At 43.2% G+C, this 26981-nt stretch overlaps 1 protein-coding gene across 9 annotated transcripts in view; it reads right to left on the minus strand.

Moving 5' to 3' along the window:
• The window catches only part of TPK1 (thiamin pyrophosphokinase 1), a 335076-nt gene that overhangs the window by 295329 nt on the left and 12766 nt on the right, over positions 1 to 26981 (minus strand). For 2 of the 9 annotated variants that reach the window (XM_072153370.1, XM_072153366.1), the window contains exons 1-2: positions 26246 to 26372; positions 404 to 465 (exon numbers count right to left, since the gene is read on the minus strand). In XM_072153370.1, coding sequence (XP_072009471.1) covers positions 404 to 446 — 43 coding nt within the window. In that variant the 5' untranslated portion in view covers positions 447 to 465; positions 26246 to 26372. Of the gene's footprint in view, positions 1 to 403; positions 466 to 26119; positions 26187 to 26245; positions 26373 to 26981 lie in introns of those variants that run through there. The other 7 variants (XM_072153369.1, XM_072153372.1, XM_072153371.1 and 4 more) reach the window with 5 other exon arrangements.

Below are 26981 nucleotides of genomic sequence, written 5' to 3' on the forward strand. Positions count from 1 at the left end.
GCTGGCAGGGAGCCAGGTACAAGCAGTCACCGAATTAAGAACAACCGACTTATAGTTGACCCCTAGTTACAGGCAGAACTCTGACCACTGTGACCGGGATAGAAAAAAAAAAAAATGTCTGGAGCTACATTTATAAAAATATATCTGCTCCAACATACATGCAAATTCAACTTAAAAACACACCTAGAGACCCTATCTTGTATGCAACCCGGTGACTGCCTGTAATGCTAAATTATAGATTAAAAAGCACTAGATTTATTCATATTGCCGACAAAGGCATTTTCCCTTATGACAGATTCCCTTTAAGCATATTATTAGTCATTTTTATAGAAGACAACAAACTATGCACTGTATATATCTATAATAAAACTAGCTATATACTTAAGAGGCCCATAAAGTTTACCTGATGAATTTAGACAAGCCAGAGGGGTAAACTCTTTCTCCATTTCAAACTTTATCTTTTCCCTGGAAATAAACAATTATATAGAGAAGTTAACATAGGAAAAGTTCTGAGAAATACATTTCCTATAGTATTCTGACAGATAGTTTGCAGGATGGGGTATGAGAGGGACCTGTATGGTATCAAAATAACAAATGTAAGCTTATGCAATGTAGAGCTTCCCTTACACTGACTTTGTGAAATTTGGTGACTTTCAGGTTACAGTTTTGCAGTTTGCTCAGCAGTGCTATTTTTCACACACTCAACCCTGTGAAAATGAAATCTGAAGCCACATATATGCTCTATCTAAAGTTGTAAATGAGCTGTCACCACTAGGCATTGACTGTCCAACAGAGAACTGACATCACCTTTAGAAGAAAAATCTACAGTGATAACAATACCATGTTATAGAGCATAACCTACTGCACACTGATCTAAATAATTGGACGTTTTTATTTTTCCATTATGGTTTTTAATAACTATTAACGCCAGAAACCGTTTCCATACAATAGAGAGGGAGGCCATCAGTCAAGCAGCTATTTTGCTCCTAGGTCATGACCTTTATGACTGACCACAACAAAAAAAATGTACAGATTCATATACACCAATGAAAACTTGTTACTTTTCATTTGTAGCTTGCTGATGCCTTCAATGACAAAATTAAACTAATGCAGACTATGCAGAATAGATATGACTTCTATGGTTGGTATAAATTTAATATTTTGCATTGTACAGGAACTATTAGACCATTAGTGAGGTACTAGTGGCCACAAGTATCAAAACTATGCTCAAAGGCTCCCCACTCCTCTAGTCAAGTATTTTTAAACTTTATAATTTACAAGGTGTTGCCTGGGATAGTAATCCATCACAAAAAGGAATGGGTTAACAAGAAATATTTTCTCTATCTCTCTCTATCTAATATATTAGTGTGTGTGTTATGCATGTACGTTTGTCCGCTAAAGAAATCGCATGGGAACGTCACCGACTAGGTTTTGAGACAAAATTTTCACCCCACACTTTCCAAAATACATTTATTAACCATCATATATGATGTATTGTCTGCTGCTGCTGTAGCAGTTAGAAGCTGAGACATGTTTGGTTGCTATTCAGAAATGCATGAGGTATAACTGTTCCAGTTGCACATGGAAATCATTCAGAGATCAGCTGTAATTTTATAAACAACTGTGCAAAAATAAAAAATTTGAGCTGATGGCCAGAGACAGAGACAGCCACATATAAAATATTTTTTGTTCACCCTTTCTATTTTGTTAAAACCAAGAGCAGTAATTTCCTATCCCTTGCAATGCCAGGATCTATAGCTAGTATAGATAGATAGATATATATGTCTAACTCTGTCTGTCTTTATCCATATTACATCACACATAAGTTGGCTTATACTCATTGCCTATAGTAACCAATCAAAGTTCAGAGCTCATATAAATGACCTATTAATTCCTTTAGCAGACATACACACACACACACACACATAAGTACACTCAGCTTAAAGAGGACGTGTCACCCTTAAAACGGCACTAGGAGTACGCAGCTCCGTGTGCTACAACAATCACAGCATTGTTACACAGCTAGCGTTATCGGAAACTTCTGATATTGCTAACAGACACTGTTGCACTGTACACTAAAAACGCAGGACCGCTCTTAAAGCAGTCCAGCGCATTCATGAGGGGGTGGGATTAGGGGCGGTGACTGCAGCATGATACTCTGCAGTCACTGCTGGCCTATGGAGTGAGTGGGGTGGTCCGAGGAAGAGACAGCTCAACTTTGAGAGCTGTCCGGCATTTCTAGTGTACAGCGCTCTTTAGATTGAATATACAAATAAATAAAATCCTAAAAATGTTATGAGCACCTAACTCTCCAAATGCCAGATCATAAAATAATCATGTACTGTATATTATTGTTAATATAAATAAAATTTTCATTTCTTACTTCCAATACTTTTTATTGAAGTTTTTTTCATTTTTATAAACAAACAAAAGCTTAGGAACATGTTATAGCAATGTATGTCAATCTGAGCCGTGCATGGGTACATAGGTAGAGCAGTAAAAATATTACATCATGTTATGAGGTTCCAAAATTGAATACAGTTGTTAATGTACACTATGTTCCAGAGAAGCCAAGGTAAACAAGTAAACCAAACAAGTAAACCAAACAAGTCAGGCATCCACACTGAAGTTATGATAGCGTCCTGTGTGGCTTGGGCGAGGGGGGGGGGTGGAGGGGCTCTAGAGTGCTTTTGAAAGGGGTGGGGGGGATGGGTTGAGTCTACGTTCATGGGGGATGAAATCGGTTAGGGTGAAGTTCTAGCCATCTCTACCAATTCCGCTCAAACTTTTTGAGGGTGTGATTTTTATGCGCCCACATGCGTTCGTATATACAGGTTTGATGCATTAATGATAAAATCTCATCAAAGGGTGGGGTAATTGTAGATTTCCAATATCTGGTGATAAGCACCTTAGTGGCTATGAATAGAAAGGATGTTAGAGTCCTGAAGTCTGAGGGGAATTGGTTCAAATCAAGAAAAAGTAAGGCCTGAGCAGGGGAAGGGGCAGTCTGGAAGCCCAAGATGTTAATAAGCGTTTCAAAGACTTTCTCCCAAAGGTCAGTGATATGTGGGCACATTGCCTCCAACATAAATGGGAAGTGCCTGGGAACATCACGCTCAGCTTTTCAGGGGTAAGATACCAACGTAGAGTGGTTTTCATTGCTGCTTCAAAAATAGTCATGCATTTAAATGAGGAGTTTATCTCACGGAAGGCGTTTTTCCAAGCCAGGGGGGTAAACTCTCTGCCAAACTCTCTTTCCCACGTCAGCATGGGTGTAGACTTCACCAGAGAATCCTTGGAGCCTAATGCTCTATAAATGCTGCGTAGTTCTGAATATGGGATCCCTGGGGAGGACCAGAGTTCAAAAATGTGCTCGTTAGCTTCTGTATTGTGGATGTTATGTTATTGCAATACATGTCTGATCCTAAGATATGTGAAGTTGTCTCTGTGGGATATTTTATACTTTTGGGTTATTTCCGCGAAGGGCAGCAAGGTTCCCTCCCGCATTAAGTCTTCCAGGTAATTGATGCCATTATCTATCCATGAGGCCAGGTCTAGATTGTGAAGGATTCCAAAGCAGTCAGGGGATACAGCTTTTCCATGGACAGGTTAGTAGTTTTGCAACTGCTGTGGAATTTCTTCCACAAAGCCACAGAAGCTGTGAGTAGGGTGGGCAAGGGCGGGGGTGCACAACTGGGACTAAGGGCCCCTAGTAAGTGGGTTCTAAGGTTTTTTGTTGGGGCCGAGCAATTTTCTATGTGGGTCCAATGTTTAATTAAGTCTCCGATCCACCATTCTTTCAGTTGTTTAACCTGTGTGGCGATAAAATAGTCTTGAATGTTAGGGACTCCCATGCCTCCTAGGAGGCGGGGTTTATACATAATAGAGCGGGCTATTCTGGGCTTATTCTTACCCCAAATATATTTCATGATTAAACCTTGCATTTCTCTAAAGTATGATGTAGGCACGTAAACGGGGAGGATGCGAAATAAGTATAAAAGCTTGGGGAGAGTCATCATCTGAAAGGTGGCGATGCGACCCACCCAAGAAGAGTCAGTTTTCGAGAGACTCTGGAGTTCCTCACCAATATCTTTCAGTGACCCAGGGTAGTTGGCCTTGTAAAGTAGCGTCGTTTTGGCGGTTATGTTAATCCCTAAATATTTGACTTGGTTCACTTGCCAATCTAGTTGGAATTTCTCTTTTAGTCTTTTGGTGGGGGCTGGGGGGGATGTTTATGGGCATAATTTGGGACTTCTGCAGATTCAATTTATAATAAGAGATCTTACCATATTCTGATGTAACTGATAAAGCATGATCTAAGGAGGTAGGTGGGTTGGAAAGGGTTAGGACTATATTGTCCACATAGAGAGAAATTAGGTGCTCTCTATCTCCTATTTTAATTCCGGTGACCCTATCGTGGGACCTTAAAAGTTGAGCGAGAGGTTCGATGGAAAGGATAAATATGAGGGGGAAAGGGGGCAGCCCTGTCTCGTCCCATTAGTCAAAATTAGGTCGTCAGAAAGTGTTCCATTTGCTAAGATATTAGCCGAGGGGCAGGAGTATAGGGCTTTTATAGCTTGTAGTATTGAGCCCGAAAATCCCATCTTTTCTAGTACCGAGAAGGCGAATGACCAGTTAATGCGGTCAAACGCCTTCTTGGCATCCAATGTAACTACGACCGCCTTCTCTCCAGATCTGTTCAAGTGGTCTATGATATTAATGAGTCTTCTGGAGTTGTCTGTTATTTGTCTGGATTGTACGAAACCCGACTGGTCAAGGTTGACCAAAGAGGGGTTGACCGCAGCCATGCGGAGAGCGAGTATTTTCGCGTATATTTTTAAATCAATATTGAGCAATGAAATGGGGCGAAAATTTTGAGGGAAGGTGGGGGGCTTACCGGTTTTTGGAATTGTTACGATGGTGGCTTGCAACATATCTTTAGGGAAGGAGCCCAGGGAGGCCGCTTCAGAGAAGATGGCTGTGAGGTGGGGGAGGAGAGTATCTTGGAAGGTTTTGTAATATTGGTTCGTGAAGCCATCTGGCCCCGGGGCTTTCCTAGCAGGAAGGGAATTTATTATTTTTTGGATTTCCTCCTGAGAGGGTGCTTTGTTTAGGCAAGATAGTTGATTCTCTGTTAGCGATGGAAGGTTTATGCTAAGAAATTTTGAATATCCGCCTCAGATGGTTGTGGGGTATCTGGGTTAGCACTTAAGTTATAGAGGGAGCTATAATAGTCTCTAAATAGGTTTGAGATCTTTTTAGGGTCTCATATTTTGGCTGCAGGGTTATCTGGGGGGGGAGAGGAAGGGGATTCTTGATCTGGTTTCTAAATGTTTAACTCTACTTGCTAGCTTTAGTTTTTTGGAGATTTTGTTCATATTTATATAAGAAACAGTTTCTAAGTTCCTGTCTTGCCTCTGTAATTTGTGCAGTGGTAAGTAGCGAGGGTTGGGCCTTATTAGTAGTCCGTATCTGCGCGAGCAGCGAATCAACCTTCTTTTCCCTTTCTCTTTTCATTCTACTGCCTAGTTGCATAAAAAGACCTCTAATAAATACCTTGTGACCGTTCCAGGTTTGCAAGGGATTTTCTTCCACTTTTTGCGTGAAATGAAAATATTCTTGTAAGGCTACAGTGAACTTCTCAATCGTTTTTGGGTTTGCTAACAAAAAATCATTGCATCTCCAGATGCGGCAATTAGTGCAGTTGTAGGATTCCTCTATTTCTAAGGTAACTGCAGCATGATCGGACTATTTAATAATATCTATGTCACCATCTATTTTTTGGTGAGGTAGAGAAGGGAACTGGAAGTTAGGAAGAGGTCTATGCGGGAATATGAATTATGTTTGCTAGAGAAGAAAGAGTAATCCCTCTCAGTATCATGAAGTAGTCTCCAGCTATCGTATAGGTCATGGTCACATAGAGTATTATATAGGGATTGCAATGCTAATCTATTGGTAGAGGTGGAGTCTATAGAAGGGTCTGAGACCATGTTGAAGTCTCCGCACCATATAATATGGTTATTTCTGGAGGTGTCCACCATGCGAAGGAGCTTATGGAAGAATTTTAGGGGACGTTTGTTGGGGGCGTAAACACCCATCAACGTGTATTCCACATCATTAATTAGAGCATTCAGAATTATATATCTACCCATCGGGTCAGCTTTGCAGGAGATCAGGGAGAAGGCCACAGTATTTTTAATAGCTAACATCACCCCTCTGTTTTTTATTAAAATGGCTGTGGAATATGTGGGGAAAGAGAGGGTGTTTGATTCTGTGAGCATCTGACTCAAGTAGGTGAGTTTCTTGGGCACAAAAGATGTCGCATTTCAGGGACATAGATCTTACATGTGGAAAGAGGCTTTTACAAGGGTTGTTTAGGCCCTTCACATTTAAGGTGGCTAATTTAAGAACCATGGTAACCGTGGGGGATGATGTTCAATGATGCTATTATGTCCATCACGGTGCTTGCCCTGTATGGTGTCAAGTTGGCCCTCTCCCTGCTCGATTCTCCACCGCACCCGGTCCCAAATTGGTTGATATCAAGAGGTTGGATGGATGCCTTAAAAACACAAGAAAACTGTATAGCCAAAACCATAAACAGATAACATATATCAAAAAAAAGAAAAAGAAAAATTTTGTTTCCCGCTTGGGAGTTCAGCTAGGGAAGCTAATATAGCTAACCACTGGTGGGGGGAAAGGTAAGGATATAGCCGGGACCAGATCAACGCAAAACCGGCTCCACCTTGAGCCCAGCAGAATGTGAGTTAGTGCTTGGTAGCACGCTTGGAGGTGACAGTCTTCCAGTCCTGTGGAGGGAAACTGGGTCGAGTTCCGAAATTGTCCGGCAGTTGTGTGGCTATGTTCCAATCTCGGAGGAGACGCTGACCCTCTTCTAAGGAGTTGATGGTATGGAAAAGGCCCTCCTTGTGGATGATGATCTTGACAGGGAATCCCCATCTGTATGGGATTTTATGTTCTCTCAGGGCGAGAGTGATCGGCAAGAGCTCTCTTCTCTGGCGGAGTGTGGCAGCGGAGAGGTCAGCGAATACTTTTATCTGCTGGAAAGGAGACGGCAGAGTGCCTACCTTCCTAATGGCTGCCAATGACTCTGTCTTTGGTATGGAAGAAGTGTATCCGGGCTAGGACATCTCTGGGAGTCGTGTCAGGAAGATGTTGCGGTCGTGGGACCCTGTGGGCCCTGTCTATAACAAGATCCTGTGCTGAGCACTCCGGTAACAGAAGTTTCATCAAACCTTGAATGTAGCTAGGAAGTTCTTGTGCCTGAATGTCCTCAGGTATGCTCCTGGATTTCAAGTTGTTGCGCCTGGAGCGATCTTCAAGGTCCGTTAATTTAGCTTTAAGGGCCTCAAATTCGTCAGATAGCTCATTGTGTGCATCAGCTAACTGATTAAATGTGTTGGCAAAGTCGCTCATTTTGTTTTCGACATGGGATACCCTTGAGTCTATCTCTTTGACTTCTGCCCGTATTGGTGTTAGCAAGTTGGTAAGGTTACTTTGCATAGTGGTGCCCAGGGTCAGAAGCATCTCTCTCAGGTGGTTTCCCAAAGCAGGCTCATCAGTAGTGTGAAAGCCTGAGAATGCCTCTGTTATATGGGCATTATTGGGGGTTTCTAGGGGCCCGTCACTTACTGCGTCTGCCGCCACGTGCTGGGTCTTCTGGCGCTGTTTTGCGGAGCTTCTGGTCTCTGAAGATGGCGGGAGTCCGTTACCTCTTTTCTCCAAGGGGCTCTGTGTCTCTACCCGCTGAGGCAGGGAAGTCCCTCCAGAATCGGATCGCTCCGGAGTGGCGCCACCGCTAGTGCCGATGCTCCTTTGAGATGACGGTGAAGAGGTAAGTAAGCTGCCTGAGTGTGGAGAGGCCGCGTGTGGCGGGGAGTCGCAGCCATCTTTGCTGCGCTCCTTGTCAAAATAAAACTCGAGCTTACACTGCTTCTGCAGCTTTCTTTTGGCCCGGTTCCTCGTCATAGGTGGTTGGGACATCGATATGTTCCCGAAAGGTTAAGTTAATTGTGTGCTTGATAGCGTTTTCTAGTCGCTTTATGCTGGGATCAGCGGAGCTCTGCACTCAAGCGTCCATTCAGCTCGGCAGCTAAGCCACGCCCCAAAAATTTTCATTTCTTAAGGAACACCTTAACAGAAAAAAAATGCCTGAATTGCTGCTTTTAACCATTTCTGTGCCTTTAAAACTTGGGATAGAAATAGATCAAAAGGTCGTACAGTCCCCAAAATACAAACAATAAAAACTTCAGCTTGTCCCTAATTATGATCTGTCTGCAGGAAGATCTGCCATAGTTATTAAGAAAAGAGAGAACAAAAAATGAGTTTTGAAAAATAGAACTTTATAGTCATTAAAGTCACTTAGGAAACTTGAGCCCAAGTTTTTAAGAAGTTACTTTCTGATGAAAAGGTACAAAAGATGTGATAAAAGACATATGAACGCCATGCATTTTAGATTTGCAGCTCATTGGAGTTGTCACCTACTTTACTGCTGGATTAAAAGTCACGGTACTGCAAAACCATTGGGGAGCAAAACTTGGCTCTGTTATTATCTCCTTGATACCAGGGGAAATCATTGATCTCACTCATCCTGTTTGAATATGGTTCTGCCTTATTCAGCAATGCCAAACTGACTGACATTTCAATTACTAACTATTTTGCAAAGAATGACCATCTGTGTAATACATCCATCAATGCAATAAAATATACAACTGATGTAGACAAGTTGGTGAAACATGCTGGAGGCTATTATAAGGCATCTCCAACACTTCACTTCAGACAAGGTTTTTCTCTATCATTGATTCCTCTTTGGTTCAAACTATTTAAGTTAGTATATAACAGTTAGACACTGAACATATTCATTATTGAATATGAGGATAATGTCAGCAAAGTAAAGGTCCAGACTAACTATGTGCACCTTGGCCAACATTTTTTTCTTTTTACATAGTATAGTTAGAAAGAGACTAAATTATATGACCAACAGTAATTTATTTACAATTTCCTCCCCTATGTCTGAGGAATTTGGCACAAATGGGTTACAAGCCAAAGCTCCCTGACTCATCTAAAAAAAAAAAAAAATCAGATGGCCAATAGCCTCACTTCCCTCATGCACAAGCCGTCACCCAGATGTAACACGGTAAGCATGCGTAGTACATCTATATTGCCCTGTGTTAGATCAATAAGAGCTTGAACAAGCGATCAAAGGATCACCATTATTTCCTATACACATCTAATAAAGTACAGAAAACACAAAATCACAAAAGAAACTGTCAATCTGTACAATAAAACATTATTGGACAAGCTGTAAAAAAAAAAAAAACCTAAAAAAAAAAAAATAGAATAATATGCCAGAAATGTAAATTTTTTATATAATCCCTTCACAGAAAGGTTCCAAAAAGTGATAAAAAGTGATGTGCGCCAAAACGGTCCTACTGAAAAAAACAATGCAACATGAAATGAGCCCTAAACCAGCTCTGTCAACCAAAAAATACTAAAGTAATGTCTCTGAAAAGATAGCGATGCTAAAACAAATGAGATTTTCTCTATATTGGTTTTTCTTTCGTAAAATTGTAAAAATATTTAAAAAAAATATATAAATTAGGTATCACCGTAATCGTAGTAATTCATAAAATGAAGATAACACATTGTTTTGGTACAGTAAACAGGCAAAAACAATGCAAAAATCTGAAAGCGAAATCCATTGTGGCATTTTATCCACTGAGAATTTGTAAATTTTTTGAAAAATACATTAATTTAGTCAGAAACAATGACATTTTTAACATTGCATCCAATTTGGTTTTAACAAGTGTAAAACAATTTAGATGTTAAACTTAAAAAAAAAAAAAAAAAAAAAGTTGTGTTACATACAGTGACAGGTATTTTTTCTAAAATGGTAGAATGTATGGGGTTTTACTATTAAAGCCTCTCAATTATATCCCTGTCACTAGCTGTAGCTCCCTTAATTGCCCGGGATAGTAAATAACTGCTCTTAGCTGTAACAAAATCGAATGGATTAACAAATATATTTTGTATGTATCTATAGACTGCACTCGCATCCAAGGGGCTGCCGGCCTCGGGCACTCGCATCCAAGGGGCTGCCGGCCTCGGGCACTCGCATCCAAGGGGCTGCCGGCCTCGGGCACTCGCATCCAAGGGGCTGCCGGCCTCGGGCACTCGCATCCAAGGGGCTGCCGGCCTCGGGCACTCGCATCCAAGGGGCTGCCGGCCTCGGGCACTCGCATCCAAGGGGCTGCCGGCCTCGGGCACTCGCATCCAAGGGGCTGCCGGCCTCGGGCACTCGCATCCAAGGGGCTGCCGGCCTCGGGCACTCGCATCCAAGGGGCTGCCGGCCTCGGGCACTCGCATCCAAGGGGCTGCCGGCCTCGGGCACTCGCATCCAAGGGGCTGCCGGCCTCGGGCACTCGCATCCAAGGGGCTGCCGGCCTCGGGCACTCGCATCCAAGGGGCTGCCGGCCTCGGGCACTCGCATCCAAGGGGCTGCCGGCCTCGGGCACTCGCATCCAAGGGGCTGCCGGCCTCGGGCACTCGCATCCAAGGGGCTGCCGGCCTCGGGCACTCGCATCCAAGGGGCTGCCGGCCTCGGGCACTCGCATCCAAGGGGCTGCCGGCCTCGGGCACTCGCATCCAAGGGGCTGCCGGCCTCGGGCACTCGCATCCAAGGGGCTGCCGGCCTCGGGCACTCGCATCCAAGGGGCTGCCGGCCTCGGGCACTCGCATCCAAGGGGCTGCCGGCCTCGGGCACTCGCATCCAAGGGGCTGCCGGCCTCGGGCACTCGCATCCAAGGGGCTGCCGGCCTCGGGCACTCGCATCCAAGGGGCTGCCGGCCTCGGGCACTCGCATCCAAGGGGCTGCCGGCCTCGGGCACTCGCATCCAAGGGGCTGCCGGCCTCGGGCACTCGCATCCAAGGGGCTGCCGGCCTCGGGCACTCGCATCCAAGGGGCTGCCGGCCTCGGGCACTCGCATCCAAGGGGCTGCCGGCCTCGGGCACTCGCATCCAAGGGGCTGCCGGCCTCGGGCACTCGCATCCAAGGGGCTGCCGGCCTCGGGCACTCGCATCCAAGGGGCTGCCGGCCTCGGGCACTCGCATCCAAGGGGCTGCCGGCCTCGGGCACTCGCATCCAAGGGGCTGCCGGCCTCGGGCACTCGCATCCAAGGGGCTGCCGGCCTCGGGCACTCGCATCCAAGGGGCTGCCGGCCTCGGGCACTCGCATCCAAGGGGCTGCCGGCCTCGGGCACTCGCATCCAAGGGGCTGCCGGCCTCGGGCACTCGCATCCAAGGGGCTGCCGGCCTCGGGCACTCGCATCCAAGGGGCTGCCGGCCTCGGGCACTCGCATCCAAGGGGCTGCCGGCCTCGGGCACTCGCATCCAAGGGGCTGCCGGCCTCGGGCACTCGCATCCAAGGGGCTGCCGGCCTCGGGCACTCGCATCCAAGGGGCTGCCGGCCTCGGGCACTCGCATCCAAGGGGCTGCCGGCCTCGGGCACTCGCATCCAAGGGGCTGCCGGCCTCGGGCACTCGCATCCAAGGGGCTGCCGGCCTCGGGCACTCGCATCCAAGGGGCTGCCGGCCTCGGGCACTCGCATCCAAGGGGCTGCCGGCCTCGGGCACTCGCATCCAAGGGGCTGCCGGCCTCGGGCACTCGCATCCAAGGGGCTGCCGGCCTCGGGCACTCGCATCCAAGGGGCTGCCGGCCTCGGGCACTCGCATCCAAGGGGCTGCCGGCCTCGGGCACTCGCATCCAAGGGGCTGCCGGCCTCGGGCACTCGCATCCAAGGGGCTGCCGGCCTCGGGCACTCGCATCCAAGGGGCTGCCGGCCTCGGGCACTCGCATCCAAGGGGCTGCCGGCCTCGGGCACTCGCATCCAAGGGGCTGCCGGCCTCGGGCACTCGCATCCAAGGGGCTGCCGGCCTCGGGCACTCGCATCCAAGGGGCTGCCGGCCTCGGGCACTCGCATCCAAGGGGCTGCCGGCCTCGGGCACTCGCATCCAAGGGGCTGCCGGCCTCGGGCACTCGCATCCAAGGGGCTGCCGGCCTCGGGCACTCGCATCCAAGGGGCTGCCGGCCTCGGGCACTCGCATCCAAGGGGCTGCCGGCCTCGGGCACTCGCATCCAAGGGGCTGCCGGCCTCGGGCACTCGCATCCAAGGGGCTGCCGGCCTCGGGCACTCGCATCCAAGGGGCTGCCGGCCTCGGGCACTCGCATCCAAGGGGCTGCCGGCCTCGGGCACTCTCATTCCAAAGTTTTCTCAGCAGCTAACAATTAGATGCATAGCAAAGACTGCACAGATGATAGGTAGGAATATGACAACTCCACAGTGGACAAGTAAATATATGGCAAAGTCTCCAAAGGTGGCAACTAGATATATGGCAAAGTCTGCACAGATGGAAGCTAGACATATAGCAAAATCTCCACAAGTGGCAAGAAGGGATACACACAGCTGCCGATCCACGTGCAGGGGCGGCAAGCCCAAGATGGAGGCTGGACCACGTCCGTGTCTGGCAATCCAGCACCAGAGACCACAGGAGGGTAGCTGGGTTTGCCGTCAACGGTCACCCAACACCAGGAACACCAGAGCAGAAGGCAAGGTGGAGAGCCAGACGCAAAATGCTATAAAATGGTAGCCGCACCGGTTATTTCACCCACCCCATCAAGCATATCCGGCTACATGTCCGGCCAGGCCATGCCCCCCACATTTTCTGTATTTGTTGACCAAGTTTGCACACATTACAGCAGGGATTTTTGCCAATTCCTCCATACAGATGTTCTGTAGGTCTTTCAAGTTTCGGGCTGTCACCTAAAAACATTAAAGGGTTGGCCACTTTACCTCTTGGTTTTAGTAATGTGTGTGTAAGTGTGGAGGGCAAGACATTAGGTAATTTACCAATGTACCTCTATTAATAGTTCACATGAATTAAGTCCAAAAGATTGTTCCTATTATTCTGCCAGGTAGGCACCACCGAGTGTAAGCTTATTCTTTTTGTAGGAAAAAGCGGGATAGTAGAGGGGACTAGATACCAGATAAAATATAACTTTTATTATTAGTGTATCAAATTGGCCGCCCAATGTTGCTGTGTTTATACTTCTGTACCACTATGAAACAATGTTGCACATTATCACTTTGTAATCACGTTAGTCTACAGAAGTGATAGTGTAGGTAACCATCTGTGTATGGCACCAGACTGTATATATGAATACACGTTCTTCCGATGCTTTTACAATGGGCAGTCATTCACGTCACACTTTTATATTACGTGTCGGTTTATAAATGCACATTCTAAGAATGAGATTACTAAGGTGCACAGGCTGCATCTCAAGAAGCGCTAGTCTGTGCCTACATTGTGTGGATGGCTAGGGCAGCCTCTGTTCTCTCAGAACGCTGAACGTGCTGTGTTACCCCGGGACCTGACCCTAAATCTTCTGACTTTATTGAAGACCTACTGTTCTCCGGTCTGATACTGCACTGAGCTGCTCTCTGACTCCAGCCCCCAAACTTGCATTCCAAGAAAAGCTCACACAGAGACTTCCTGCCGGCAAGCAAAAAGCTACAAGCTACAAGCAGATAAGGTCTTTATGCAGGGGAGGGAGTCACCACAGATCTGACAGTATATTGTGGCTGAAAATGTAATTGTATGCATCTCACGGATCTCATCATCTTTGATCCGTCTCATCTCTCATCTATGATAAAAGTGAATGTTCAGAAGCTAAAAATTAAAGTGTATATAAACCTGTAAACTGATAATCTAACCACACTGTCAACACACAGCATCTCATACCACATTATGTGTCTGCTTAGTGAGCCCTCTCCCAATTTTATACTACCCATCGCTGAGTGATTGCAGCTAAAACAGCAATAAAACATACCAATCATGGATTGGTGTGCTGGTGATTTTTATGGCAAATTTAGTGGATATAGCTTAATGAACAATAACACGGATATAAAAACTTAAAGGGATATTTTTTGCTTGGGAAGTGGGCATAAAATTTTTAAATTGTATGAGGACTTGTTATCTAAAGAACAAATTTTACATCCAAGTGTTAGAATTTTATATTCCATGTAATGTATTGAAAACGCAGGGATAATGGAAAAACGGGGAACATCTTTCACTATACACAATCCAGTGACATCTCTCATTTACTCTTTGTTATTTGCTACGGGATGAGAACAGGAATACTATTTATATTGGTTTTATTATGTTTTAATACATTTAACACAAAAATGAGGAAGACAGCCTGTACAAGTCACTGATTTCTGGAGGTGACACGTATAGGACAAGCAGTTGACCACGGCATCAAATCATTATACAACTTTAGCAAAATGACACAGATAATTAAAACATAACTTTTAATAGAGGTAAGTAAAAATATCCACGCTCAAATCTGTGGTACCCATCAAAACACACTTATTATGAGAAACACCTAGTGAAACAAACAACCACATGAACGGACAATTGTATGCTGTACCATAACCAAAAATATTTACAAGAGCAGCATAAGAGAGGGCCACATGCGATAGTGCAGATTTGCCAGTGTTGGGAGTAAAGAAAAGGTCGGATCTCACCCGTCTTCTTCCAGGGGTAGCTGCAATGGCAACCGCTTAGTCCAGTGATGCCCTGTTCGTCCCTAATGTAGCTGATAGCCTGATCCCCTTTGTATTGCTCCCAGCCCTTACAAGAGCGGTCCCAAATCTGCCCCTATACCAGCTGTTATGCCCTTACTCTAAATTGCATATCTTCATTATTTCCCTACGTGTTTCGTGCAGCGGTACTTGTGCACTCATCACGGGAATCCAAATAAGTTAAACTGGTGCTAGTATGCTTGCTGTGCCACAGTGGGCTGTGTGGACAGGCGCATGCTAGCACTCTGATATCTAACGAACTGGCAGTGGCTCATCCGGGGCTCATCTAAGAGCTGCAGGCATACACCTAGTCACTAGGTAGGAAGTCCTCCTGAGAACTACCCAATATAAAGAAATGTGCTTGGACCTTTTGAACGATAGAGAGACGTATGAAATCCTACCCGAAAAACCCCACCAAGAATTATATTCAAGAGCTGGATATATAACTCCAGCAGGCAAAAACCGAAGGTATTATTAATGACTCTGAATTCAACTTTCTTAGACCGAAGAATCCGGTAGTAGCAACCTTCTACAGCCTCCCCAATATACATAAGGGGCTCTCCCCCCTTAAGGGATGCCCCATTGTCTCTGGGGTTGATAACATTACGCAGAATCTGGGAATTTACCTAGACATGGTGCTAAGGGAATTTGTTGTAGCACTCCCCTCGTATACAAGAGATACCCTTGACCTTCTGTCAAAATTAGAAGGTTTAACTCTGGATGAGGAGCATCTCATAGGGAGTGTGGACGTGGAAGCGTTATATTCTTCCATTCCCCACAACATGGGCCTAAAAGCAGTAGCCCACTTCCTGAGATCTAGGGGCAGGCAACAAGAAGAACACAATAAGTTCCTTCTGAAAGCCCTGGCATTTCGTTTAACCAAAAACTTCTTCCTGTTTAATGAAAGGTTCTACCACCAGCTCAGTTGCACGGCGATGGGTTGGCCATGTGCGCCAACCTACCCCAACTTGCTCCTGGGCTGGTGGGAGGAAACCCTCGTATTCAATGATGACAACCTATTGGATACAGTAAAAGTAGATGCCTGGCACAGGTACATAGATAATGTACTGGTCATTTGGAGGGGCTCTGCATCAGAGTTCACTACCTTTGTTCAAGAGCTGAACATTAACCCTATTGGGCTCCTGTACAAAAATTATTTGCTGCAACATGCATCAAAGACTTACCAACTATGGAGAGGGCTCGGCCCGCAAGCCCTCTCCATGCACCGGGACCAGACATGTGACGTACTATTACGTCACATGTCGGTAAGGGGTTAGGAACAGCTTTTCAAGATGCCCTAGCAAAAAATCGTATTGACCTCCTCAAAAAACAAGAAAAACCAAAGGAGGATAAAATTATTAGACTCATCACCACCTTCGATAATGGGGCATCTGATGCCAAAAGAATCCTGGAAAAACACTGGGACATCTTATTGATGGATCCTGACGTGAGGGAAGTAATCAGTAAATATCCAACTGTAACATACAGGAAAGGCCGCTCGCTTAAAGATAGACTAGTGCGGAATCACTTCATGCAAGAACAAGGATCTACCTGGCTTGAAAAAAACAGAAGTTGTTGGCAGCTTCTGCTGCAGTGGGTGCATTGCCTGCCCTTATGTGAAGAGATGTAAAGCCTTCACATCTACAGTGACAGGCAGCACTTATAAGATCAAACAATTCATCAACTGCAGGACTGAAAGAGTAATTTACAGGGCGATCTGTGAATGCAAGCTAGAATATATTGGCAAAACCATCTGCCAATTAAGAAGGAGGATAGGAGCACACTTGGGCGATATCATCCATAAGAGGGACACACCTTTGGCCCGCCACATTAACTTGGTCCACAATGGCGATGCCAAGAAAATTAGCATCCATGGTATCGAGGCTATCTCCAGACCAGTTAGAGAAGCAATTGGGACAGGTCCATCCTGCAATGTGAAGCAAGATGGATCCTTCTCCTGGACACAGTGGCCCCTAAGGGTTTAAATGAAACCATCAGCTATGTTTGCTTCCTCTGATGCACCAAAACATTCACATCTATGGGCGGAGATATACCAATTGTAAGCATCAATATTAGGTACCGCATTTCTGTATCCTTATTTGCATGAGCCTCTTTTCCCTCCCCTCTCTGTACCTTAATCCTCATGTACCCTCAATATGTGGTCCAACCAAAGCTGGCTCGTATTTAAGTGGTTGCCATTACATTTTAAACCTGCCAAAAACTAGATTTTATTTGACCAGTTATTTGGAACCTCCGGGTTCTGCAACGAACAATGAGGCTATATTTCCTCAGTTCTGTGATGCGACCTATAAGCTCCGATTGATATACTATCGTCGGGATTCTAATTTAGTGGAGGTATTTGCTTTTCCCCCTAAGCTGTCACGGCGGATGCAAGCAGGGAATATGCACACTGTAATCAAAGCATGAGGGAATTCCCCCTGTATGCTCCCGAACACAGACTCCTCCCACGCCATGACGCGATCTCCTACGAACGTCAGAGTGGGCATGGCCTGGGCGGAGCTGGCCATTTCTGACGCATGCGCAGTAGACTGGTGCCGACGCAGGGCTTCCTACCTAGTGACTAGGTGTATGCATGCAGCTGTTAGCCACGAGCCACTGCCCGTTCGTTAGATATCAGAGCGCTAGCAAGCGCCTGTGCACACAGCCCACTGTGGCACAGCAAACTGGTGCTAGTACCAGTTTAACTTATTTGGATTCCCCCGATGATGCACAAGTACCGCTGCACGAAACGCGTAGGGAAATAATGAAGATATGCAATAACAGCTGGTATAGGGGCAGATTTGGGACCACCCTTGTAAGAGCTGGGAGCAATACAAAGGGGATCAGGCTATCTGCTACATTAGGGACGAACAGGTCATCACTGGACTAAGCGGTTGCCATTGCAGCTATCCCTGGAAGAAGACTGGTGAGACCCAACCTTTTCTTTACTCCCAACACTGGCAAATCTGCACTATTGCATGGCCCTCACTTATGCTGCTTTTGTAAATATTTTTGTTTATGGTATGGCATACAATTGTCCGTTCATGTGGTTGTTTGTTTCACTAGGTGTTTCTCATAATAAGTGTGTTTTGACGGGTAGCACGGATTTAACACAAAAACATGTAAATCTTTTATACAAAAAATTTCCTTGTTTCACCGTATTCTCAACAATAACTTTTTTACACTTTGGTGTATGGAGTTGTGTACGGTGCCATTTTTGTGGGCTGATCTGGCACTTTCATTGATACCATTTTGGGGAATGTATGACCTTTTTATATAACAAAAAAATATCTGCTGTAAACCGGTTGAAAAAGTGCTGATTTGGGATTGGTGTTTTTACATTTATAGCATGTTGGTATGGCTCGTCACAGAAATTAGAAGATTGGTAAATAATCCTAATGTATATAAATAAAAATGGTGTATTTAGAATTGATAAGTATAAATGTCCGAGGGCTTAATTCACCAGCAAAGAGATTTATGGTATGGAATTGTATAAAATCTCACTCCCCAGATGTCGTTTTGTTGCAAGAAACACACCTGCTGGAAAAAGACCAACATAGATTTAGAGCCAATCTCTATACATCTATGTATTTTGCGTCAAATAAAGACAAAAAAAAAGCCGGTGTGTTAATAGCAACAAAAAAAACACTTCCAATAGCAGAGGTGAAATGTGAGCAGGATAGTCAGGGGAGGTATGTTCTAATTCACGGTCTTATTTACAACCGACCATATACTATCCTGAACATCTATGCCCCAAACAGAGGTCAAAAAAAGTTTATAAAAACTGTTTTTAGTAAACTAACCAACTCTTACAAAAGAAACATTATTGTAGGCGGGGATTTTAATGCTATTATAAACACACGTTTAGACTCTACAAATAATGGCCCCGGAACAAAGAAAAGACCATGTATTGATAAAATTATAAAAGAGGTGGACTTGCATGACGTGTGGAGATATGAACATGGAGAAAAGAGAGATTATACTTTCTTTTCCAACCCACACCTAAGTTATTCAAGAATAGATTATTTTTTAGTGAGTAGAGCATTAATAAATAAGACAGTGAAGGCAGATATTATGCCAATGACATTTTCAGATCATTCCCCGATAAAACTGAGGATATCACTTGAAGGAACGACGGTGCTTGGTAGAACATGGAGATTGAGCTTTATGGTTCTTAACCCCTTCCCGACGCGCGCCGTACTAGTACGGCGCGCGCCGGGTCCCGGTGCATGGAGAGGGCTCGCGGGCCGAGCCCTCTCCATAGCCGGTAAGTCTTTGCTGCATATTGCAGCAAAGGCTTACCGGTAACACCCGCGATCGGTGCTAGCACCGATCGCGGGTGCTTTCACCGCGATCGCCTCCGGCAATGCTGCAGGAGGCTTCAAAAAGATGGCGCCGCATGGGCGCCGCCATCTTGGCGCGGACCTTCGCTCCCCGATGACGTCACGGGGAGCGGTGATCCGTTGCCATGACAGCATCGGGCCTCACGGAGGCCCGAAGCTGTCTCGTTTTAAACTATTCATTACAATGTGCTATCAGCACATTGTAATGAATGAGGAGTAAAATCCCCATATACTGCCATATTGCAGTATGGCAGTATATGGTAGGATCGATCAGACAACCTAGGGTTAAAGTACCCTAGGGAGTCTGAAAAATAGTTAAAGTAAAAAAAAGTTTAAAAAAAAAAAATTATATTAAAAAAACCTAAAAATTCAAATCACCCCCCTTTCCCTAGAACTGATATTAATATTAATAAACAGTAAAAATCATAAACACATTAGGTATCACCGCGTCCGAAAATGTCCGATCTATCAAAATATAATAACGGTTTTTCACTGCGTTTAACCCCGTAACGGAAAATAGCGTCCAAAGTCAAAAATGACATTTTTTTGCCATTTTGGAAAATATAAAAAAATTTATAAAAAGTGATCAAAAGGTAGCACAGTCCTAACAATGATAGCAATGAAAACGCCATCAAAAGTCGCAAAAAATGACACCACCCACAGCTTCGTACACCAAAGTATGAAAAAGTTATTAGCGCCAGAAGATGGCAAAATCAAAAAAAAATTTTTTGTACAGGAGGTTTTAATTTTTTTAAATGTATGAAAACATTATAAAACCTGTACAAATGTGGTATCCCTGTGATCGTAGCAACCCAAAGAATAAAGTAGACCTGTCATTTGGGGCACACAGTGAAAGCTGTAAAATCCAAGCCCACAAGAAAACGTCGCAAATGTGTTTTTTCACCATTTTCACTGCATTTGGAATTTTTTTCCCGCTTCCCAGTACGCGCCATGGAATATTAAATACCGTCACTACGAAGTGCAATTTGTTACGCAGAAAATAAGCCATAACAGAGCTCTTTATGTGGAAAAATAAAAAAGTTATAGATTTTTGAAGGTGGGGTGTGAAAAATGGAAGTGAAAAAAACTAAAAAAGGCCAAGTCGTTAAGGGGTTAAAAATTAAAAAAAAAGGTTAGAGGTGGATTTAAAAAATTTTTTTTAAAAAAACATAGTAGGGTGCAATTCACCAACTCTTTTGTGGTGTGCCCATAAGGCATTCTTTAGGGGGCACCTCAAAATGTTGAATTCCTATATGAGGAAGGAGGAATCTAAAGAACGGGACGCCCTCATAAAACGCATACATACGTTAGAAAAATGTCAAACTAAACCCAAACAAAAATATAGCAGATATAATTACACATTTACGGCAAAAAATACAGTTGCTATCCCTTCAAGATTATAGAGAAGCATTACGTAAACAAAAATTACATAAATTCGAACTAGATGGTAACAGAAATAAATTTTTGACAGATAAATTCAAGAAAGAAGCACCAGACATCAAACTAGAAAAGATCATATGGGTCAGATGGGTCTGTAACCTATGATCCTCAAAAAATTGTAGCCACTTTTCAGGACTTTTATTCAGGTTTATATAATTTGGAGATTAAGGGCGAGGTATCCAGGCCAGACATACATCTTATTGAGGCCTTTCTTAAACCGCTACCCTTACCTAGTATAAATCAACAGCAAGCACAGGAACTAGTAGAGGACTTTACCTTACAAGAAGTCAAGCTAACAATAAATAAGTTAAAAAAGGCGAAGGCACCAGGCCCAGACGGACTAACAAATGAGTATTATTGTCAGTTTATTGATATATTATCCCCATATCTAGTTGAGATGTTTAACTAAATAAAACGTAACATATATATACCGGAGGAAATGTTAATAGCCAAGATAATAACCATCCCGAAAAGTGGGAAAGATAGCTCAAAGGTAGAAAATCATAGACCTATATCTCTCCTAAATGGAGACATTAAAATTTTTTCTGCAATTATAGCGACAAGGCTAGCAAAAATTATCCCGGCTATAATTTCAAATGACCAATCAGGGTTCATGCCCGGTAGTCAAACTAGAGACGCATGTCGCAGAATAATCGATTTGATTCAGGTAGCCGAGATGGAAGGGACCCCAAGTGCACTTCTGTCGATAGATGCCGAAAAAGCCTTCGACAGAGTGCACTGGGGTTTCCTGAAAGCGACACTGGAAAAATTTAGCTTTCCGTTGGGTTTTATCAACATGGTCTTCAGCCTTTATGGACAACCCTCCGCCTTTATTAGTGGGCTAGGGTTTTGTTCCAAAAAATTCGCAATCACTAATGGCGTCCGACAGGGCTGCCCGCTTTCCCCTCTTTTATTTAATATTTTTATTGAGCCCCTCGCAGAAGCGATTAGATCGAACAAAGAAATAAAAGGGATAAGCATAAAGAAGTCGGAATACGTAATTGCTCTTTATGCGGACGATATAATTCTAACGTGTGAAAACCTGATTAGTTCGTTGTCGGCTTTTAAAACGCTTGTTGAAAAATTTTCATGTGTATCTTATTATAAAATCAATGAAAGCAAAAGCAAAATAATGTTATTAAATGGAAGCCCAACCATCGAAAGGGAGATTAGAGGCAGGTTTAAATATGTATGGTCTGCTGATGGATTTCAATATCTCGGCATACAGCTGGCTGACACACCTAAAAGCATCATGACAAGAAATTTAGCTGAATTAAATAATAAAATAAACAATATTGTGAATTATCTGCAAAAATACCACCTGACATGGCTAAATAAAATAGCCGCTGTCAAAAGAAATATAATTCCAATTATATTTTACTCTTTTAGATGTATCCCATTAATATTTCCCAAGCCAGAAATCAAAAGGTTGCAAAAATATATTGATAGGTATATCTGGAAAGGGAAACCCCCGAGACTCCCCAAAGACACACTTTTTGCTCCTAGATTTCTTGGGGGAATAGCCTACCCAAATCTGGAGCGATATTATGATGCAATATGTATAGAGCCAATAAAACTCTTGGGAAAATACAATGCATAAAAAATGGATATCTATAGAAGAAGAGGTGCTAAGGAGAATTTCTTTAAAAAGTCTGATAATTGGCGAGTGGCTGGGGGGGAGCATTGACCTGCCAATATTAGACTCCACAAAAGCAATGTTGACGGCATGGCATTTTTACCATTCACAAAGAAAATCAATGTCCCTGGGGAGGCAAGAGGCTCAAAGTTTATGTATTCCAGATTTGTCACTGGTCAAATGGAACCAAAGGAACATCCATTTAATAGATGACATTTTTAAAGAAGACATTTTAATGTCTTTTGATGAGATCCTTCAAAAATATAACATCCCTAAGAGCGAATTTCTTAGTTATAAAAAAATAGAAATGTTTTTAAAATCAGATACCATACAAGATAAATTACATTTGGACAATTCTAATTCGCCGAATTTCATAAAATATCTGAGAGCAGGAAATAAAAATAAAGGGGGAATCTCAATAGCTTATAGGGATATAATCACTGCTAGTTATCCCAATAATAAACTAACTTATATGCTAAAGTGGGAATCAGATATAGGGAAAATCTTTCCATTAAAAGTTTGGCTATCTTCATTAAATGAAGTACTAAAAAACTTATATTGCCTTAATCACAGCGAAGGCTTCTACAAGATTATCTCCAGATGGCATCTGCCCCCTAATAGGCTAGCAAGGATCTATGACACTTATTCCAATATATGCTGTGAGGGTGTGGGGAACCAGCAGATCTTCTACATCTACTATGGAATTGTCCATTTATAAAAAATTTATCGAGGCAGATAGCCAGTCTATTCGAAGGGTTGTGCAAAAAAAAAATACCCATGGAACCGGAGTTGTTCCTCCTTAACATCTGGAAGGAAAATATGTTAATGATCAAGGAACACAAAGAAATTTTCTTTAGGCTATGTGCCATAGCCCGCACCGAAATTCTAAAGAAATGGAAAAGTAACTCCATACCTTCAATAGAAGATGTTATCCGAATGATGAATAAATTGAAAGATTGTGAACTGTACATGCACAAGGGGGATGTAATAGGAAAAAAAGAAGTCACTCAAGTGTTGGGAATTGTGGTCTAGACATTTGTGACGAGCCAGTCTTTCCCTTTTTTTTTTCTCTTTTTTTGTTATTTTTTCTTCTTGTAATAGTAGCGGAAATGTATTGCAGCCGAAACGTACTACAGTCGAAATGTATCGACCAATTTGTATGAATTAATTTTTTTATGTGTTTTTTTTTTTTTTTTTTTTTTATTGTAAATCAAAAATCTTAAAATAAAATATAAAAAAAAAAAAAAAAGTGCTGATTTGGAAATTATTTTCAGTTCATTGCAGGGAAACAGCAATATTTATGTTTATATTTGTTTATTGGTTCTTATATCAGTTCTAGGAAAGAGGCGATTTGTTTGTTTAGTCTGATCTCTTAAACCATATAATGCTAAACTACTATAGTGTAGTATATGGGGATTTTACTGGTGATCTGTATATGTCTGTGTTACAGAACAGGCGGAATGCCATGCTTAGTTGTCGGAGAGACAAGTGGGGGAACAATTGAAAATCAAGGCATATATAACATTTAAATGTTGCAAGCAGCACTGCCCGCTGCATCTGTATTGTTAACATCCACAATTGGTGCCAGTACCATTATGCAGCAAACACCTAAAATGTATAAACAGGGCTCAGCCCTTGATCCCTCTTCAACCTCTTTCAAGAAAATCTAAATCAGGCATGATAAACCATGGAAACTTACTCATAGATCCAGGAACAGTGACTGTGGTAATTTCCTTACACTTGTTATCCATTGCCTCCTAATATCAACTTTTAGAATTATGCTGATGAGCCTGAAGGGTTCTAGGCGCATTACCAGAGTCCCCCAGTGCTGCAGATTCACATGCTGTTACAATGAGCAGAACACGTTTCTCCTTCCTCCCTCTTCCTTTGTAATCAAGCAGCAGGAAGTGTGGGTGGCAGGTGAGGGGGGTGGCATCTGCGTTTCTCAGTATGGCCTGTGAAGCACTCATTAGCATAATTATAAAAGTTGATTTTAGAAGGAAGGAGACCATAGGTGACACATTTAAAGAGGATCCGTCACAGTAAATAATGCCTCTAATAGCTGCTTACTAGCCTGCTCCGGCGTATTCATTAGGAGGCGGTCCATGGCATTCCCCTCTCCTTAGCTTCTCCCCCGTACCGCCCCTCCCACACCATATGCCGGAGATAATTGCCCGGCTTCATGCAGCAGGCACCACCTCCATGGACCGCCCCTCACAAATACGCTTGACCTCTGTAATCTTGCTCCGGCGTTCTAAGGTTTTGTATTGTATGCTAGCTTTATCGGTATGTTGCGATAAAGCTAGCAGTTTAACACTGCTATTACTTTGATATGACTAGGGAGCTGCTTACTTTAGTAAGCAGCTCCTTGAGGGATTATTTAGTGTTACAGGTCCTCTTTAAGAAGACTACCACAGTCAAGGTTCCTGGATCTATGAATAAGTTTTCCAAATGCTTGATTTTGAGTGTAGATTTCATTTAATAACTCCAAGATGTACTATGTGGTCATTAATGGGTTAAAAAAAAACACCACAATTTTGTAAACTTAATAACTCATTAAACATGTTTCATGCAGATTGGGAGGCTGTGTTAACGTGTGCACTGGAGGTTCTTCTAGACCCAAAGAGATCCAATAGTAGTCCAGGTTAGCGAGTATGATGTAGCAGAAAAACAGAAATAGTCAATGTTGCATATCGATGTAAAATGAGCATTATATCATTATTTAACCCCTAGGCGGACCACAATTTTATACTACGTCCCCGGGGCTACATGCTAAGCGCACTGGGACGTAGTATAAGTCCAGCTTCCAGAAGCTGCCTAGCACAGCTGACACCGCGCTGTAACATCCGCGATCGGGTGTTAAACCCTTACACGCCGCGGTCAAGCATGACAGTGGCGTGTAAGGGTGTTCCGGCTGTGGATCGGATCCCCCGTTAAGCGGCACAGGGGATCCGATCCACAGCAGCCCCGAAGTCTGCCTAGTGCTCCGGGGCTGCCCGATGTCCCTGCCACTCCCTTCCGGGTCTGACTGTAAACTGTCTCCGCATGCTCTGCATGCTTAGACAGTTTACACTGCTGTACAATGAAAAAGTATTGTAGCGCAGTGTATTATACTTGAACCAGCGATCAGAGCATCGCTGGTTCAAGTAAGCATAAGTAAAAACACTATACATTAGAATAAATTAAAAAAAAATACATAAAAATATAAGCCCCTAAAATGACATTTTCCCATAAAAACACTTAATAAACTATTAAAAACACAAACACACAAAAAACCGCCACATATTTGGTATTGCCGCGTCCGTAACAATCTGTATAATAAAACAGAATCATTACTGGACCTGCATGGTAAACGCGGGGGGAAAAATGTTCCAAAAAAAGATCTTTTTTTTTCAAAGGTATTATTTTTGTAATAACTAAACGCAAAAGATATCATCCAAATTTTTAAACTAATTTGTTTTCTTGTGACACATTTTACTTCAATCTTATATTGTTCCAAAGCTATAAGCACTTATAGTGACACAGGGCAGATTTGAGAAATGGGGCCGCGTCCTTAAGGCCAAAAGAGGCTGAGTCCCGTAGGGGTTAACTTTGTTCATAAACACACACACACATATATATATATATATATATATATATATATATATATATTCTTGACAGCAATACTTAACACTTCTGTCCATGTTTGGGGCTGTGATCCCTAAACTTTCGTTTTCCAGTGCATTAGAAACATCCCGTATACATAAAATTGTTATATGGAAAGTAACCACAGTACTAAACATAACTGTCCTGAGGTCAATAGATATCTATATATTATACACACAATATACATTCACATGTGCCTCAGACTAGCCCATAGCACATACCAGGCACCTGCATGAGGGGCAACTCACAGGGGGTGGGGGGCTATAGGTTCTGGACAGGAGATGTGCATAATATGTTACAGCAGGGAGAGATATACACCTGTTCTGGCACTGTAAAACCTGGTACATATACATATATATTTATATACACACGCATGAGCACATAGGGTTAGTATAATACATGGTATCTGGCATGTAGAGTACAGCTGGAGCACACTCCCCGCCACGTGTCTTGCTATGTCCTTCCATATGTCATTCAGTAGTCACTAGTTAGAGCTGCCTATACATATATATACATTGTGTGTACCTGCAGCAGCATAACACGTGCAGCCCCAGCACCTCCTCCTCCTGCGCTTCTACTAGTCCTCTGTCACACTGACTTCCTGGTACCGTATTTCTTCTACATCTGCTCCCAGACCGTATTACTTGTAAAATAAGCACGATCACTTCTCTTCTTCATGCTGAACGCTGGATTAGATTATTATATGTTTTCGTAATAATATTTTTAAGCTATTTTTATTACTAGATTTAGCAATAATATTATTTTAATACTTAGCGTTCAACTGCAATAAGATGCAAATAATAAATAGATTTTAACTAAACTATGTATATTATTTCTTCAGTATTGTAGCCTAAATGACAGCATTTTTTACAAACTTTTTTTTTACTATTGCAACCTGTGATAGGCTGAAACACTGACCTGTAAGGAGCAGCTGACAGCAAAGGAGCAGGGAAAGGTGTACAGCAAATTTTCTCTCCACTATAGAAATAAAATAGAAAATGCCCCCTAATCATAGAATAAACTACAATCTAAATTACAGTTATAGGACTTAGCTTTCAGATTGACCTTTCACCTCCTACAGTAGATCCTTAGTTTGTTAGTCCTGTCATTTCTGAACTCTTGGAATTTTGTTCTGTAGTGTCCACATTCTATAGTCCCGGCCTGACAGATCATTATAGGGTGCCAAAACTATTGAATTTACTGGAATAATGCTTCTGTGAATAGCTTTTCAATATATCAAAGATGGAAAAGCCCTATAAAG

The sequence above is a fragment of the Engystomops pustulosus genome, chromosome 5 (genome assembly GCF_040894005.1).
Source record: "Engystomops pustulosus chromosome 5, aEngPut4.maternal, whole genome shotgun sequence".
Classification (NCBI taxonomy): Eukaryota; Metazoa; Chordata; class Amphibia; order Anura; family Leptodactylidae; genus Engystomops; species Engystomops pustulosus.